This window comes from Chlorocebus sabaeus, chromosome 2 (genome assembly GCF_047675955.1).
Source record: "Chlorocebus sabaeus isolate Y175 chromosome 2, mChlSab1.0.hap1, whole genome shotgun sequence".
NCBI classification, from domain to species: domain Eukaryota; kingdom Metazoa; phylum Chordata; class Mammalia; order Primates; family Cercopithecidae; genus Chlorocebus; species Chlorocebus sabaeus.
In genome coordinates this window covers 99,739,860-99,758,592 of record NC_132905.1, presented here as the reverse complement: position 1 = coordinate 99,758,592, position 18,733 = coordinate 99,739,860, and the positions used below count along the sequence as shown (strand labels likewise).

Here is an 18,733-nt window from a genome sequence, read left to right as displayed (position 1 = left end):
ATGGCATGGACCAGGTGTTCATCCATCTCAGGACAGCATAGCCGATGTGTTCATTCATTTCAGGACGGCATGCCCCAGGTTGTTCATTCATCTCAGGACAGCATGACTGTTGAGTTCATTCATCTCAGGACGGCAAGGCCCAGGTGTTCATCCCTCTCAGGACAGCATGGCTGATGTGTTCATTCATCTCAAGAGAGCATGGCCAATGTGTTCATCCACAGCATGGCCCAGGTTTTCATCCCTCTCAGGACACCGTGGCCCAGGTGTTCATTCATCTCAGGACAGCATGGCCGATGTGTTCATCGATCTCAGGACAGCATGGCCGATGTGTTCATCCATCTCAGGACAGCATGGCCAATGTGTTCATTCATCTCAGGATGGCATGGCTAATGTGTTCATTCATCTCAGAATGGCATGGCCCAGGTGTTCATTCATCTCAGGACAGCATGGCTGATCTGTTCATTCATCTCAGGATGGCATGGACCAGATGTGCATCCATCTCAGGACGGCATGGCTGATTTGTTCATCCATCTCAGGATGGCAAGGCCCAGGTGTTCATCCATCTCAGGACAGCATGGCCGATGTGTTCATTCATTTTAGGATGGCATGGCCCAGGTGTTCATTCATCTCAGGACAGCATGACCGTTGGGTTCATTCCTCTCAGGATGGCATGACCAATGTGTTCATTCATCTCAGGACGGCATGGCCCAGATGAGTCTGTTTCTTATGAAGATGACGACATTCCAGATACCAGTGTAAAGGAGGCTGCCCCAACCTGCTGCCCAAGCCCACGCTGGAAGTCTCCTGGCCTCAGCATTCAAAGAGGCCACAAACACCTCCCATTGCTGCCCACTCAGTTTAACCCTCCTGTGGCTGGCATGTGTGTGCACTGCAGTCCCCAGGGCCTTGGTGAGGGGAGGGTCATCACAGGACGCCTGCCTGGCCACCAGGAAGCCACTGTGGCACCGGCCACGTGCACATGGAGCCATGAGGTGTTGCGTGTGTGTGGCATCTTCCTCATGGGCACCTAGGAACCCGCTAAGCCCCAGGCAAACAACTGTGTCTGTTTCATGGCCTCGGTCACCAAATCTACAAATCTATGTGCTACCCCACAGTATCTGAGGAATGAACATTTTAATGCAAGTTGGGAGGGGTGCAGGCAAATCCAGCACAGACTGATCTTTCTCCTTAAGGGTTTGCTCGTAGTCCTAAAAAACCCACTTCCAAAGGGCACCATGGTGAGAACTCCATTTCCTGCTCCCATGGCCGACTCTTGTTGCTGGGGTGCTTTGCTCTGAGCACCTCGGGCCCCACCATCCAGCCACAGTGGCAGCATGGCACCACCCATGCCCTTGGCAGCGCCTGAGGCTGGTCCACAGCCTCCCATGAAACATGTAAACTGCTGCAGCTGTAGGGCCCCCACACCTCCTCCCGCTGGGGCTCTGCTCTGCCGCCCTGGCCTGCTCTCCTGTCAGTGTGGCTTTGTGTTACCTGATGACTGGCCCATCAGATTTTGAGCTTCTTCGGAGGAGTGTAAAGGCAGCTTTTCTCCTGGAGAGCAAAGAAGAGACAGGTTTAATGTTTTGCCCTCAAGGAGATAAGCAGGGTCCCTTCAACTAGGGAAGCTCAAAATATGACTGGCGCACGCACCGGCGCTCTCTCCAGCCACGGCCACAGGCATGGCACTGCCTCTGTGGGGAGGGACACCCAACTGCCAGGCACACCAGGGGGAGGGGGGTTAGCCACAGGCATGGCACTGCCTCTGTGGGGAGGGACACCCAACTGCCAGGCACGCCAGGGACAGGATGGGCTTGCCACGCATGGCCACCCTTGATGGCCTCATGACAGCGACTGGGCTGGGGCCGACTCGGGCCACTGCTCTCCTGGGGCAGGGCTGGGTGCCACCTTGGGATACACAGTGGCTTCCTGCAGAATAGCATCCACATCTGCTATGCTCTCGCTCCTGGAGAGAAAAGCCTCCAGGGTAGCCCAACGGGTACGCTCAGCAGGAAGGGCCACCCAGGACAGACTGTGGGCAGCACAGGGCACTGCCCAGCAAGTGCAGACCCTCGGTGGGCAGACATCTCTTCACAAGCAAGGCTATGGCAAGGCCAGCTGTAAGGTGAACCAGCTCCCCACAGTGGGCGCGAGACCCACATCCGCCCCTGCCCTGTTCCCAGTCCCAGTCCCAGCAAGCCTGCTGCATGTGAACCCTGCACCACCGGCACTCACAACTCCAACTGCACCTGTTCTACACGCTGCACCGAATAACACAGCTCAGAAAGAGAAAGTCCCCAGGTGAGAAGAGAAGGAGGTGAGAAAAGGGCTGGGTACGTACCGGGGAAAGCGGGGTTGGTCTGTCCGAGGGGAGGAAAGGGGGTTTGCTGCATGGCCAACTGGTGGAGCTTGGTCAACTGCTGGGGTAGGAGGGACATGAGAGCTAAGAAGGTTATTGTCATCGAGTACAAGTCACACCAAATTAAAATGGCAGTAACAGAACTTTGCACAGATAGATAGAAAGAGGGCCATGCGGACACATGGCAGACGCAAGAGAACGCAAGGACTTGGCCTGGGGGAAGCCAATGCAGCCCAGGCTATGAGCAGGCCAATGCCCGGCGTGCAGAGAGCAGCACTGGAAGTCGCTGTCTTCTCTCCCTGGCTTCCTGGCAGCTCCAGCCTGGACTGGCCCAGCCTCCCTCTCACTGGCTGGTATGGACAGGAGGCTCGGGCCAGTGGGCCACCGAGTGTCTGGGGGAGTCCAGGAGCCACAGAGGAAACCCAGCTGTGCTTCTAGGCGATTCAAGGCCAAGTCACTAGTCACTAAAGTCAGACTAGCCCCTGTGGGATCCGAGAGGCACGAGTTTGCATACCTCGTCCCAGTCTCACCCTGTGCTAGGCCTGGCCCACTCCCCTCCCCTGCAGGGCCTTGCGTTACCCATGAGGCGACCTGGGGTGGGGGGAGCACCCAAGGGGCCACACACCTGCCTTTTAGTCACCTCCAAGAGTGTCTCGCCTTCCCTGGGATTACAGAACACTAGCACTAGAAGGTTCTGTGGAGGGTATGAGGGACACCTAGGGCCCTCAGCTGGGAGCCGCCTGTGCCCCTGGCCCCTGCAGGCTGCCCCCAGCCCTTCTCCCATCCTCAGGCCACAAGACTTTTCAAGGGGGCTTTGATGCCATTTTTAAAGTTATTTTACCTGAGCCTCATTTCTTAAATAAAAACTAAAAATAGCAGAAGATAACGGTAAATGTGGCAAGGTGAGACTCAAAATTCTTCCACCCTTTGGAGAGCCAAGGGCTGCTCAGCAGAGGGCATGGGGCTCCTCAGGCCCGGCTCTCCCATCAAGGATGGGTGCTGCAGAGGGTGTCCTGGGGCTCAGGAGGGCACCGGGCAAAGCTCCTCTGTGGTGCTGCCTGGCAGGCAGGGGAGGCGGCACATTCGGGGAGGGCACCACTTCCCCAGCATTTTCCCTTCAGAACATTCAGCCCAAACGCATCCCAGTGTGGCTGTGTGTGGACTCCTGCGACCCACAACCAGGCAGGCAGTTCAGCTTCCTCACTGCACAGGGTGTGGGTGGCAGAACCTGCCACAGAGGCCACCAGTGCTTGGGGGTGTGGGCACTCAGAGCAGAGCTGCTGTCCCCATGTGAGAAGGCCGGCTGCTGAGCACTTGACCAGACCCCCATGCTTGCCCTGGCCACCCCTGGAACCTGGGTTCCATGACACCAGGGAGCAGTCAGGAAGGCGGCGACTGTGGTCCCAGCACCTTCCCAGCTGCGCACTCCTGGGTGGGTGTGCACTTGGCCTCCCAGGAGCAGGGAGCCCTCCCCTAAGAGCTCACCCAGAGTCAAGGTAAAGGCCCCTTCCTCAGTACCTAGTACCCTGGGAGGATGGGGGGCTGCTCCCCAGCCCTGCCCCTCCCCAACGCCTGGCCTTGCAGCCAGGTGCTGGGCTGGGGGGCAGGGCAGGCCTGGCAGGAGGGGGCCGTCTGGTGGGCTGCAGCCCGTCTGGCCTCTTTTTGCTCCCACAGGATAGGGTCTGGTCCCCATGGCAAGCCCATGGCCTCTGGCACACCTCTGTGTTCAGTGGAGAGCCATGAGATTGTAGGGTGTTTGTCGCCGCAGCCTGACTTTGCTCCCTGAGCACCTGCCATTGCAGACACATCTGGTGAGTACTTACACCGGGACAGTCTACCTCCTGGAGAGACGTGAGGCCCTGCAGGGACAGCAGGAGGAAGCAGGCATATCTGGGGTCCTAGTGAAGGCGCCCCACCTGGACAGGGCACATCAGGAAAGACTGCAGGTGTCCCAGGCCGGGTAGGAGGACTGCAGGCAAGATCGCCCATGGTGGGGTGAGACACTCCTGGTGAATTCATCCAGTCATCGGACGCTGAATGGCACAGATGGGATCCACAAACCCCTGACTCCCAGTGGGGCTCAGGAGCTGCCCTGTGGCCAGGGAATGGGGTACAGGGGAGGGGCACCCCTTGGGCTCTACAGGGGTTGGAGTCAGCTCCAAGATGGCCCAGCCGGTTGCTGTGGTGACAGAAGGCCTGGTGTCTCCAGGCCTCAGTTCCTTGAACTATAAAGTGAGGGAATGGATGTGAGTGAGCAGCAACTATGGCTGTGGATGACAAAAAAGTCTCCCAATATGTTTTTGACGTTTTACGAAGAAATGACCACACTAGCAAATAAATCTCTCTCCTCCCCACCTACAAATGTAGGGGACGTCCTAGGGAGGTCTGGACTAGCACAGGGCGGTGCTCGGGGAGCATCTGTGGAGAGGATGGGCAAGTGCTCACCCTAGCTCTGCCCAGGATCAGTCAAGCCACTGCACCTCCTTTGGACTCAATTTCCACATTTTTTAAAGGAGAGAACAGGACTAAGTGCCAAGGGGCCTTCCACTTTTTGAGAAGATTCTGCCCTGTAAAAAAATGAGACTTTTGGTTCTCACCAGTACCTCCAAATCACTGAAAGGAAAGGGGAAGAAAGTCAGGTAGGCAGGCGACAGGAAGGGAGGGAGGGAGAGGAGGGGAGGGAGAGGAGGGCAGGAGGGGAGGAAGTAGGGGGAGAGGGAGGGAGGGAGGGAGAGGAAGGCAGGAGGGGAGGGAGGGAGAAGAGGGGAGGAAGAGGAGGGCAAGGGGAGGAACTAGGGGGAGAGGGAGGGGGAGAGGGAGGGGGAGAGGAGGGGAGGGAGGGGGAGAGGAGGGGAGGGAGGGGGAGAGGAGGGGAGGGAGGGAGAGGAAGGCAGGAGGGGAGGGAGGGAGAGGAGGGGAAGGAGGAGAGGGAGAGGGAGGGAGAGGAGGGCAGGAGGGTGGGCAGGGGAAATATCCCATTACTGATGTTTCTCTGTAAACTGTCTTTTCTACTTCACATTGTCTCAGAATGTAACACACAGACAACTACTAAAATTGCAACCATTTGTTAAGATGCAACTCAATGAATTAACACAAAACGAATGCACCCATGCAACTATCACTCAGGCCAAGAAACAGGTCCCCGCCATAGTGGTTCTAACCTGCATTCTATTTCATTTCCAGCAAAATGCCTGTTTCTGTCATTCGTCCATTTTTCTTATTGCTTGATTTTTGTTGACTTCCCAAGAGCACCCAGGATTTCAGATGCCAGCCTGTCTGTCATTCCTGCTGCACAGATCTTCTCCCCTCTCTCCCATGGTGTCTTATAAGAAACAGTATTCTAACATTTAATGTAGTTGAACTCACCGGTATTTTCCTTTATAGCCTGTGCTTACATTTTAAGAAATCCTCCCCTGACATAAGAATCAGACATTCTTCTATATTTTCTCCTAAAACTGCTCAATTTCTCTGTCTTGTGTTGGAGTTCTTGACACATGGGAAATGATTTTTGTTTATGGCAGGACGTAAAGATCAATTTCCCCACATAGTTGACCCACCGTCCTGGCACTGTGTGGGCCATCTGCCCTCTCTGCTCTCGTGGGCAGCTTTGTTCCGTCCAAGTATTGTGGATGGCTTCCTTCCTGTGTGAGGGATCCTGGACTCTCAGGTCTCATCCAGTCTACTTGTCTCCCACTGCACCAAAACCACACAGTCTGACATAGTCATCTCTGATGATCACAGTGCCTCCTTCTGGCATCTCCGATGATCACAGTGCCTCCTTCTGGCATCTCCGATGATCACAGTGCCTCCTTCTGGACACCTCCTGCAGGACCTGCCTGAGGCTGTTTTACAGCTAATTTTTAAAAGATAATTAGAAGGAATACACTAAAATAATGACAAAAAGCATAGTAATACACAAACCAGTAAAGCAGCTGTTTATCAGCGTATGAAGAATGATGAGCTATGCTTAACAGCAGGTGCTAGACGGCTGGCAGCGCAGTGGCTTTGCACTCGCAGCACACATGGGGGTAACGTGCTGCAATCTCAGGTCAGCTGCAAGGTCTCCAGGCAACAGTAATTTCTCAGCTCCACTATACTCTCATGGGGTCACCATCGTCTATGTGGTCTGATGCTGGCTGAACCGTCATGTGGTGCATGACTGTAACTGCTTTGTGCTAAGACAGTGTGGGCGATACAATTCCAATTTTTGAAAGATGATGAGATGTGCTTTATGGTCTGGTACGTGATCAGGTTTTGTAAATGTCTCCATGAATTCTACAGTTGTTGGGGTGTAGTGTTCAAGGTACGTCAGTTACGTCAGGATCATGGATAGTTCTGTTGATGCCTTCTTCACACTTGTCTACTTGACCTATCACTCATGGAAAGAGAGGTGTGCCAAGTTTTTGCTATAATGTCTGTCAAATTCTCTATGTTTTGTCAATTATTTTCTTTACATATTTTAAAGCTATGTTTCAGGCATGCATAAATTTTGAATTATATCTTCTTGTGAGCTGACTTTTCTATCAACATGTAATGATTAAAGTTTTTCTCTTAAAGTCTTGTTTTTTCTCCTACTGATGTTAATATTGGTACACCAGTTAATTTTGTTGCCTATTCCTTAGCCTTTTTCCATTCTTTCATTTTTTCTGGGTCCTTATGCTTTAAGCGTGTCTCTTGAAAGAAAAAAAAAACAACAAAATTATTTTTGCTTGTTGGTTTGCCTATTTGTTCAGCTTAAAAATACAGACTGGCAGCCTTTGCTTCTTAACTGGAATTTCATAATTTTATTTTGATCACAATCATCCACATATTTAGACTAATTTTTGACACTTGTTTTCTAATTGTCCTGCTTTTCCAGGGTTTCTTTTTGATTTCACTCCTTTTCTTCTCTTGGATTAATAATTTCCCCCTCACTTGTTTCCTGTCCTGTCACAGAGGTTACACATCGGACTCCTCTGTTGTTAGTGGTCACTGACATTTTAACATGTGTGTTGAGAGTCTACACTCGGTGTCTTCACCCTGCAGTGGAATGAGACAGATGTTCACATCTCCTCGCGCACACCTGATCTTACATGTACTGTTTGTATCCACTCAACTGTTCCGGGTGTTCGCATCTCCTCATGCACACCTGATCTTACGTGTGTTTTTACCCACTCGACTGCTGCGGGTGTTCACATCTCCTCGCGCACACCAGACCTTACGTGTGTTTTTACCCACTCGACTGCTGCAGGTGTTCGCATCTCCTCGCGCACACCTGATCTTACATGTACTGTCTGTATCCACTCGACTGTTCCGGGTGTTCGCATCTCCTCATGCACACCTGATCTTACGTGTGTTTTTACCCACTCGACTGCTGCGGGTGTTCGCATCTCCTCGCGCACACCTGATCTTAGGTGTGCTGTTTCTACCCACTCCACTGTTGTATCAATCCTGTGAATCAGGTAAAGGCATCAGTGAGTTCACAGATGATGTATGTTTACCAAATGTGCACGCTTTTCTTTGCATTTCCAGTCTTCCTTCTGGGACAGTTTTCCTTCTTCCCACAGGGCATCCATCAGAAGATCATGTGCTGGGGCCTGCTGGTCAGATCAGTTTGTCTACAAATGGCTACATGTAGGTCCTTGGAAGATCCTCCCTTGAGATGGAATTTTATGCTGACAACTATTTTCTTTGATTATACCAACATCTGCTGGCTTCTAAAGTTACTGATGAGAAGTCACCAAATTTCTCACTGTTGTTCCTCTGTCACATTTTCTCTGATTACTTTTAAGATTTGATTTTGGTCTTTGGTGTTATGTAGTCTGGCTTCAATATTTCTAAGATGGATTTCTCTTTGTTTATTCTGTTTGGGAATTGTTGGGGTTTCTGAATATGAGGATGGTTTCTAATTTTGGAAGGTTTTCTTTGTGTCTCTTGGAATTTTCTCTCTTCATTCCATGTCTCCCCTGGGCTTCCAACTGGATGCATGTTCTTCCTTCTCAGGCCTCCTGACCAGTATTTCTCAGACCTCCACGGGCCAGTGAGTCGCCCGAGGATCCTGTAAAAACGCATGCCCTTGCCCTTCTGAGAAAGGCAAGCTGGGAGGAATGGTGTGTGAGAGCCGTGCCACTGGGGCCCTGCAGAGGATGGGGTGTTCTAAGAAAGGAAAGATGGAACTCCAGCCAACAGTGAGGGTTGCCTGGGCCTCTTGTTTCACGAGAGGAGTGGCTGCAGTAGCACAGCTCTGACAGCAGGTGGGGCCATGGGCAAGTCTCTGCACCACTTGCAGCCGCAGGGTCTTGGAAGGTGTCAGGCTTCAGAGCGAGAGAGGCTGGACCTCTCAGCAGGTGCCCAGGGCACGCGGCACTGACTACTCTCTCTCTACAGTGAGGGGGCCCCTCACCCACTTCCCTACAGGGTTCTAGAGGGAGACACAGAACAAGTGGGAGGAGAAAGCACTCTGCAACAATCTGTCCAAATCTCTGCAGGTACACGAGATTGTCACGAGAGTCCACGTGCGCTCTTCATGTGTCCAGGGGAAATGCATGGCACCAACAGAGTCCCGGGGACTGCACAGCTGGGATGAAGGGCTGCGCCCAGCAACAGATCTGGCCATGCCTCCTATCCCTGGGTTCCTCTTACGACAACATGTTTCTACAATTTCCCCACAACTCTTTCACTGAAGAACCAGCTTCTTAGCAGATACTGGTGTCCACTTGATTCCCAGCATTGCTGCATATCTGCTGCTCATTCCAGCTGCCTGGGTGGCTGTGCCAAGCCCCCCATTCCCTGGCTCCTTAGCTCTGACCAAGGCACCTCTTAGAGCTTCCACTTGCTTGTGTGTGGAACTGGCCCCACGGTCCCGAGATCTGCTTTACAGGGTTGGTGCAAGGCTCATCTAAAATAGCCTACATGGCAAATTCTTCGTCAACTCTAACATGTTTTTATTTTTGCTTGTTTTCAACATCCCCTTTAACTGATGGGGACGTTAAGTAAGGGAGTGGTTAGGAGACCTGGAAGACTAGAAATAAAGATTCATATATATAAGGGTATTTTTTCTTTTTTGAGATAGAGTCTTGCTGTGTCACCTAGGCTGGAGTGCGGTGGAGCAATCTCTGCTCACTATAGTCTCGACCTCCGGGGCTCAGGTAACCGCCCCACCTCAGCCTCCTGAGTAGCTGGGCCTACAGGTGCGTGCCACCACAACCAGCTAATTTTTGTATTTTTTTGTAGAGATGGGGTCTTGCTCTTTTGTCCAAGCTGGTCTCGAACTCCTGGGCTCAAGCAATCCTCCCATCTTGGCCTCTCAAAGTGCTGGGATCACAGGGGACAGCTACTGTACCTGGCCTACAAGGGTATTTTTGAAGTTCACTCATTTCTTCCAGAAAAAGCAGTTCCTTCCTGGTGTAACTTCCCTGCTGTAATTAAAGGTGCAGATGTGCTGGGTGAGAGTCAAGTGGTCTGTCCAGGCGTGGGCGCTCTGGGCTCTGCTCTCAGGTCCCAGGTCTCAGGTGCTGTTTCTCTTTCTCGTTTCTGAAACTGCACTTGGCCTGACCCAGGCAGGACACACAGAGTCATATGGATATCCTCCAGGGCTGAGTGGCCACACTGGAGAGCCTGACTGCAGTCCTCCGAAGTCCTTCCCCTGTAGAGTGGCTTTGAGCCTCTTCAAAACACCTGCACATCCAGAGCACAGTGAGCCTCGAGGAGCATGTGGGTAAAACGATGTACGTGGCATGCGAGGAGCTGGAGAAAAGTGGGCAAAGGCAGATCAGTGCCAATTACTCCTTTTTTTTCTGTTTTTGAAATGGGGTCTCACTCTCTGGCCCAGGCTGGAGTGCAGTGGGATGATCTTGGCTCACTGCAACCTCCACCTCCCGGGCTTAAGCAATCCTCTCGCCTCAGTCTCCCGAGTAGTTGGGACTACAAGCGTGTGCCACCACGTCCGGCTAAATTTTTTTGTAGTTTTGTTAGAGACGGGGTCTTGCCATGTTGGCCAGGCTTGTCTCAAACTCCTGAGCTCAAGTGATCCACCTGCCTCAGCCTCCCAAAGGGCTGGGATTACGGGCTTGAGCCACCACACCCTGCCTAAGCCACCATGCCTAGCTCCAATGATTCTTAAATAAAAACAAGCTAAAAACACTTTTTAAATTGGGCACAGAAAACACATGCATATTTTAGTTTAAATAAATAAAGACTCAAATCTAAGGAATGTATTATCTTATGCTCGATGTTTCTTATTCACGGGCCCACACGTCCAGGTCAGGTATCACATTGCTAAAAAATGACTCTAGTATCTGTCCATAAGCCGCCACTGTGGTATAAATAAACTTTGTATTCAATTATATTATAAATTAAAACAATATATTCTATAATTATATTGATATTATAAGAAATTGAAGCTTTAAAGATTTCTACTAAATACCAAGCTCAGATAAAAATTGCTTCCTGTTACATATGTCACTAAATAATCATTTTATTTTTGTGTTTAATGAATTATTAAGTGATTGTCCAAGTCTTCAATTTTACGTGCCTGCAACAAAAGCACTATGGAAGCTTCCAGTCTTCTATTAATGCTCTGCAAATCTCACGACACAGATGTAGAAACAGAATGTCTTCCACAGAGAGCTATTTCACAGGAAAGAACCAAGCGCTTTAGTCCACTCCTGCTGCTATGACAAAATGCCTTAGACTGGGCAATTCAGAAACAGCATAAATGTGTCTCACAGTTACGGGGGCTGGAAACTGGAGATCAAAGTGCTGGCTGGTTGGGTGTATGGGAAGGGCCCAGTCTCTGCTTTCAATATGGTGCCTGAACGCTCTTGTCCTCACATGGCAGGAGGGATGGAGGGGAGGCCACTCTCTGAAGCCTCTGTTATCTGAAGCCTCTGTTATAGGGACCAATGCTGTTCACGAGGGTGGAGCTCTCATGACCCAATCACTCCCCAGCCCTGGGACCCCCCACCCTCTAATACCATCATCTTGGTGATTAGGTTCCAACACAGAAATTGTGGAAGAACAGACACATTTAAACCATAGCACCAGGTATCTCAAATCATTACCATATGCACTGAGGCAGTTCACTTAACAGTTAGTTATACATTAGTTTAAACTAATTTGAAACAATCTGCACAACTACCCATTTATAAGAGACACTGAGACAGTCACATGAGAAAGAGCAAAGTCACCGATCAATGTAAACGCCAATAACCACACATCAGGGTCCTGCGGTCCCACCGTGTACACACAGCCACAGCCTCTGAGAATTTCAGACCATAAGCATTCAGGCTCAGACGGGAGTTCAGCCAAAGGCCGCAGTGAGAACGTTTGGCTCTGTGGCCACAGGAAACCCAAAAGGTGTCACCAGAGGGTCCCTGCAGGTCTGATCATCCAACTTCAGGGCTACTGTCTGGGGTAAAGACAAACCCTGACCCCATAGACTAACCTTCCCTTTACCATGGGTGCCACACATTGCCTTTCCTTTGGGTTCCAGAGCTTTGCAAAGTCAAGTAGCCCCCCGCCCCGTCTGGAACCTGCCTCTGCACACGTGTATCTCTAGATGTGCATGACCACCTCTCCCGAGTCTGAAATGGAACTGGGCCATCCCAGAAAGTCGGCTCTGACTCCCCTGGCTTCCATCTTCATTTTCCTTCACACAGGCTTTCCGTTAGGAGGCATCACACCTGCCCCCCGCGCCCCTGCCACACACACGCACTCACACCTCCGCTTCTGCCCAACACTGCTGCTGGGCGGCCCCAACAGTGCCTTCCGGTGTGTGGTGGCCACAGCCCGGCCTCCTGGTGGGGACAGGCACTGGTGTCTACAGCTGACCCCAGGATGAGATGTCCTTGATGTAGCTACAGCAGCATCACCAAAAGTCTGAAGCCAGGAACCACTAACAACGGCCTCTGGGGCAGGTGGCGAAAGGCTTTTCTTGATCAGCGTTTCTCTACCATTTGATTCATGTGTTGCCTTTAATGGAATAACTATTGTTATCTATTCTCCATTCCATATAAATTTTCCTGCAATGATAGTAAATTGCATCTCTATAGCAGACTTAAATGATCGTTAACTCTTAAAAATACTCCTGACCTGCCTTCTCATCTCACTCAGATGGACATGCCTGCCCCCAACTCAAAAGCATCAGGGTTTGAAGGCTCCTGAGCAGCCCGCTCACCTGGTGGCCGCCTCCCATCCAGCTCAGAGGTGCCTCTCACAGTTCACAGGGAACAGTGAACGGCCCGGAAATGTGTTACGAGGAGCAGCTGCTGAGCTGGGCAACCATTCAAAATGGTTTAGAGAAGAGAAACCTCCTCAGAACCAACTCCAGGTCTGCCCCATCTGCTGACACACGAAGCACTTTCAGTGGGGCCGTCTCTCCTCTCCCCAGCGCCTACCAGTGCAGCCCTCACTCCCTGGGGGCCCTAAAGCCGCCTCCACGGAGGCCCTTTGCTCACAGTTTGCACCTTTTATCTCTTGGCCCCTAAGGGCTCAGAGCCGCACAGCCCAGAGCAGCCCAGTGTTCCCCTCCAACAGTTTATCTGAGGGTGTCTTCTTCCTCCATCACTGGAATTACACCTAGACCCAGCAGGAGCAGGAGAGAGGTGTTGGAGCCACCAGTCACGGAGCCGCATGGTACCCAGCTCTGCATGGCCCGGGCCAAGGACGCTGATGCCCGCCTGGCATCCCACTGACTCTGGAATGAAGACAAAGGCCTGTTCCACTGGCTTTTCACAGCCCGGATCTCTGTGCGTAGATGGACCCTACATTTCCACGTGGACTCTGAAAGGGGAGAGTTAATTTCACCAGGCCCTCAAATGTCCTTGCCAAGGTATCTTTGTGGCCTGTTTGATAATGTCGCCCAACTTCTTAGAGGCACAGAAAGTGCCATTGACACCTGCCTGTGGCGGTGAGCGCATCCTCGCCGCCCTGCACGGGGACAGAGCCCGTCTCAATTCCCTCCCAGGCCCGGTGGGAGGGAGGAAAACCCAGGACTGCGGCAGAATCGAGACAATTTGACATCAGGCCAAGTCCTCAACACAAGCAGAATTAGTGCTAAGAGGTTAAAAGGTTATTTGAGGTCATATGGATACGACACAGGTCAGGAACGCTGAGAAGTTGATTAATATTATTGTGTAATATTAATGTTAGTAGCAATTAACAGCAGCATGCAGGTAGGTAAACAACCATGAGAAGAGAAAGGTGAGAGGAAGACAAAGTGAAGACTCACATCCGGGTGAGGGATGGCATACTGTCCCTGGATTGTGTAGGCCTAGAGAGAAGTAGAGAGAGAGACCCTGTCAGACCACGACCTGGCTGCACCGCAGCTCAGCACCCGCCGCCACCCTCCAGCATGACAAGGACACTCCGGTAGAAGCTTCCCCTCATATGCCTCTCCACCTGTCCCCATCCTAGGACAAAAGGCCAACCCTCCCAGGGCACCAGGAGCCCCAGGGGAGCCGAACCCACTTCCTCTAGGCAGGCAGAGCTGAGCTGGCCAGGTCAGTGAGCGGGAGGGAAACCAGGGGAACTGCACCCACTTGCTCTGGGCGGGCAGAGCTGAGCTGGCCAGGTCAGGGGGCGGGAGGGAAACAGTTCAGCTTTGATGCTTCCGACTCCAAGTTCTTAAAGCAAAAGAATCAAAGAGTTATGTGTCTGGACCCCAGTAAGAGGTCCACTAGTTACTAAGGTTTTGAAAATGTAATCAGCCAACTGAGTAAACATTTTTGGGAAATATTAACCCCAAGAAATTCAAACAACAAAAGAAAGCTCTAAAAGGTGACCAAAAGCAATTCACCAAAAGACAGTCTACGTAGGAAGCGGTCTACGTCAGTCACGGCTTGCTGTCTTTCATGACCGCCTTGAAGACAGGGAGGGGGTGGCCCTCCTGACATGGCGGCGGGGAGGGGGTGGCCCTGATGTGGGGGCGGCAATGCGCCCCTCCAAAGCCGTCGTGTGGGGCTCCTGAGGCCTCGCTTTGGGTTCAGCATTTCCCCTGCCTTCAAAACAGTGACTCTGACCTGCAGCCTCTTCCCACCCACCCTGACTCTGAAATCCGGGCAGGTGAGCGAGGCCCCACTTGCCCCACAGGTCCCATCAGTGGAGACGCTTTCAGGTGATTCAGAAACTCATGGCCAGACAACAAATGGACCACACAGAATCAAGGGAGAGTGAAGATCATGAACAGCTGTCAGGACTCGGGACGTGGACAGGGCTGCACCAGGCCCGGTGGTGGCCTGGGGGTGGAGGGAGCGGCTACCAGCTCCTGGCTGTGTGGGCCCCACGCCACTTCGCCTGAGGACCTGTGGTATCGGTGTCCGCAGTGACCACATGTGGGGCCCCGGTGCACCTGAGAGGGACGCCCCTGACTGTGCAGGCCCCACGCCACTTCCCATGAGGACCCATGGTGTCAGTGTCTGTGGTGGCCACACGTGGGGTCCCCGTGCACCTGAGAGGGACGCCTCAGGGAAGGATGCATGTCACCTCTGTGCAGCCCAAACCCTCCCATGGGTTTTGAATCTGCCAAGAGTTTTCATCATAAACAACCCAATCCTGCGAGTTAAAGGCCAATCGACCTCCAGACAGGGACCCGGCCTGCAGCCTGGCTCTGAAACAAGCCCCAGGGCTGTGAGTCCACAGTGCTGCATCGGCTGAGGAAGTAAAAGAATCTTATCAGGTAGAGCAGGAACCAAGGGCCTCACTGTCCTGGACAGTGTCCTGAGGACCAACTGCGAGGGTTTTGTAAAGGTGCTGCCAGGGGCACGTTTCTACGTGTCACCGAAGGTGAGGGGCCCGTGTTGCCAGGGGCACGTTCCCACGTGTCACCGAAGGTGACGGGCCTGTGCTGCCAGGGGCACGTTTCTACGTGTCACCGAAGGTGAGGGGCCCGTGTTGCCAGGGGCACGTTCCCATGGGTCACCAAAGGTGAGGGGCCCGTGTTGCCAGGGGCATGTTTCCACGTGTCACTGAAGGTGAGGGGCCATGGAATTCATGCTGGGAGTTGCCCCCTCAGGGCACAGGGTCCCAGGTCAGCCCCGACTGTCTGAGCTGAACAGCAAGAGATCAAGCATCCTGCATCCTGGGCCACACGAGTTTTCTGACTGATCTTCTTACTGTTGTTCTGTTTTCTATCTGCTCATCCCTTAGCAGGCTCTGCTGATTGAACTCATGACCATGTTGTGCTAGAAACACGGTGGTGGCTGACAGGAGCTGCTGCTGGGTGCAGAGGCCACAGGGGAGCTGTGTGGGCACCCCCAGAGCACTCACAGTGGTGGGGCATCTTCCAGGTTCCTGATTTCTCCAACTGGACAGAAAGGAAGTGGATGGACCTCCAGGTGAGCTCTCTCAGGAAGTGGACGGCCTCCAGGTGAGCTCTCTCAGGAAGTGGACAGCCTCCAGGTGAGCTCTCAGGTCCGTATTGGGTTGTGTGTTCTAATCTAGGCCCTGTGGGTCTGAGTTGTCAAGGAGACGCCAGTGGCCTTACAGGCTCAGGTCTTATTCGTGCCCACACTTCTGGGTTTGCATTTCGGCAGCTCCCCTGGGTTACCTCAGGGCAGGTAACTCCCTGCGACTCTGTCCTCCACCACCAAGGCTGACCACTGGCCAGACCAGACTGTCACTAGGGCCCCAGGGCCCAGCTCTCAAAGGGCTGACATTTTAGTATCAGCCTGGGGACAGCACCCACTGCACAGGGCCCTTCACCTGCTGCAGTCGGGAGGGTGGGCTACTACTGCCCTCTTTACAGGAGTGAGGGGTGCCTGGCCAGTGGCTGAGCAGGGCTCAGCTGCACCCCCTCACTCCTGGAGCTGTGACTCCACCCCCAGTGGCTTTAAGTGACTCCACATGTGTTTGTATAAATACACCTTCCTTTTGAAAAAAATCCTACCTTTTACCACATGATATCATCATGGATTTGTTTAAACATCAAGGTGGAGTCCACAGGTTACTAACCCGGTTACCTAACCATGAATTTGGGGAAAGCAGTGAAATGGAGTTTTGCACAGGGACTTCGCCCGCTGTGTGACTCCGTGTGGCCCTGTGACCTGAGCCCCCTAAGTCAGCGAGGTAAACACATGTCCCATTGCCCATAGGGCTGTGACATGAGGCAAATCCCTGGCTAGCCAGGCCCAGTCTCCTGGTTATAAAATGGAGGTGTGCCGTGCCCTGGGGCTGCTGTAAGGATAGTACGTGCATGTGGGTGCTCCCTGACCACAGCAAGGCAGGAAGGGGTGTGTGCCAGGCTGTGGAGGTGAGGCCAGCGTGGGGGAAAGGCATGCCCTGCCCTGAGCACGCAGGACCCCTTGGAGGGAAGGGATGGACACACTCCATCTCTCCCTCAAACGTGGGCCACAACTGGGAGATCTGATAAGATTCCTTTACACCGTAAAGAAAAGCACCAGGAAAAGTCCTAACATTTGCCTCTTCTCTCCTTTTTGATGGTAAAGTCAAACCTCAGGCCTGTTCTGCCCTGCCAAGGTCACCTGTGGGGACATCTGTCTCAACTCTCCCTTGAACAAAGACATACATGGCAGCCGACTGGACACAGAGCTCTTCCAGGCCAACCCCCGTTGGACACCTTTGGTCTGTTGGCCACAGAGTGGCCCTGGGTGGACGGGTGCTCCCCATGCCCTGGCCAGGGTTTGGGCTCAGATGAGCGGCTGGGGCAGGGCTCCCCTCCTCCACTCTCCTACAGAGGTGCTGCCATCCCTGGTGGGAGAACACAAAGCTCGAGGGCTGACACCAAAAGGGCCAGCTCTGCAGACTGGGCGTGGGGTGCCCACGAGGCCCCTGCTCACAGCGGAGGGAGGTCTGGGCACAGCGGCACAGACACCCGAATGGTCGGGCCACGCGTCCTTCCTCGGTGCAGAGCTCCCCCCTCTCGCTACGAGCACATCCTGGGAGTTTGGGAACACGGATGTCAGGGGAAACAAGACCCTGGTTCTCACCGTGCTGTTTCCAACATGAGCGGTAAAGTCACCTAGAAGGCGCCTGCATGCTGGCTATCTAAGCTTCCTAAAAACACCCAGTTCCCAAGAACTGGATTTAGGCCGAGCCAAATCTTCCTGCCTGGGTCAGGGAGGGAGAACATGATCCCTTGGGGCCGTCTCTGTGGGCGGATGCCGCTCTGAAGGCCCCCTGCGCCCGCCTGGTGCTGGGTGTAGGTGGAAGAGCTCTGCCTCCAGCACGGGTGGGAGACGTGCACGTGAGAAGGCGAGAAAACCTGAGTGCACTAACGGGCAGCGGCGGGTGCTGCAGTAAAAGGCTGAGGTTGGCAGTGGAGGCCGCGAGCGGATCGGCTCTTACCTGACCACCTGCAAAAATGACAGGGGTGGAGGCGGGCTTTGGGCGGTAGGGAATGGTGGCACCTTTCGGTGGGGACTAGGAAAAGGGACAGGAGAGGGAGAGAGAGCGTTAGAGCAGCTTCGCAGCCTGGTAATGGAGAGGCGCGCCCACCCCACTCACCCCCCTGCACCGGCTCCACCCTCTCCACGCCTCCCCGAGGTTCGCAGCAGTGCTGGGGGAGGGGAGTGAAGACCTCCAGCCCCTACACCCTCTGTGTGGCTGTCTTACGGCCTGTCCCTCCAGATGGCTCCTTTTTGCAGAGCCCTGGGCTGCAGTTTGCCACATACCGGCCTCCTGAGAGTACCACCTGCCCCAAACATCCCTGGGAGGCTCTGTGGCAGTGTGGAGGGTCAGTCCCATTGTGGGAGGCCAGGTGGGGTGGGTCCCTTGCGCATGAGACCCTGCTGGACAAGGGCTGGCCGCCAACCCAGACGGCCCCTGTGGTGCTGGCCCCTCCGCGGGGGCCCCTCCTGGGATGCGCAGGGCCCTGCAGGCCAGGCTGCATGGCTTCACAGGGAGCTGCCCCTTGGAGCAATTCTCTTGAATGCTCTGAAAAAAGTTGAGCCCTGTAGGACTCCACCGGGACCCATATCCAAAGCGCGTGGCTTGGCCTGTGGTGACAGTCAGCAGAGATCTCCACAGAAGACTTGGAAACATCCCACTTCACTATTTGAAAAAGCATGTTTAAAGTGCTTACAGACTCCAAAGGAAAAATCCCATAGTTATGATGAGGTTGGCCGTAATTTCCCTTGGTTATTCTGTCGGAAACAGAGGATTAACATTCTCAAGCGCTGGCATTTTGAGCCTGCCCTGCTTCTCCTGGGCCAGTCCCCTGTGTGACCGTCCCCCGGGCCCAGGTCAGGGAGGCAGGAGTCCTGGGTCTAGGGGGCACCACAGCTGGGTTTGGTCCAGCAGGGAGAGGTGGGGGCTGGAGCCCATGAGCCGTTTCTGGCAGGGGGCAGCCTGTCCTGCTGGGAGTTCTAGGGCCTTGGCTGACTCAGGGCCAGCCCAGCACTCAGGGAGTGCCACTCACATTCAAAACCCCATGATGGGGAG

At 53.5% G+C, this 18,733-nt stretch overlaps 1 protein-coding gene across 24 annotated transcripts in view; it reads right to left on the bottom strand.

Annotated features, from left to right (window-relative positions):
- Nucleotides 1–18,733, bottom strand: part of PCBP3 (poly(rC) binding protein 3) — a 284,849-nt gene that overhangs the window by 11,915 nt on the left and 254,201 nt on the right. For 13 of the 24 annotated variants that reach the window (XM_037984953.2, XM_073011254.1, XM_037984957.2 and 10 more), the window contains 4 exons: nt 17,570–17,713; nt 13,566–13,607; nt 2,339–2,417; nt 1,492–1,551 (listed from right to left, as the gene is read on the bottom strand). In XM_037984953.2, coding sequence (XP_037840881.1) covers nt 1,492–1,551; nt 2,339–2,417; nt 13,566–13,607; nt 17,570–17,713 — 325 coding nt within the window. Of the gene's footprint in view, nt 1–1,491; nt 1,552–2,338; nt 2,418–5,247; nt 13,032–13,565; nt 13,608–17,569; nt 17,714–18,733 lie in introns of those variants that run through there. The other 11 variants (XM_073011274.1, XM_073011304.1, XM_073011285.1 and 8 more) reach the window with 9 other exon arrangements.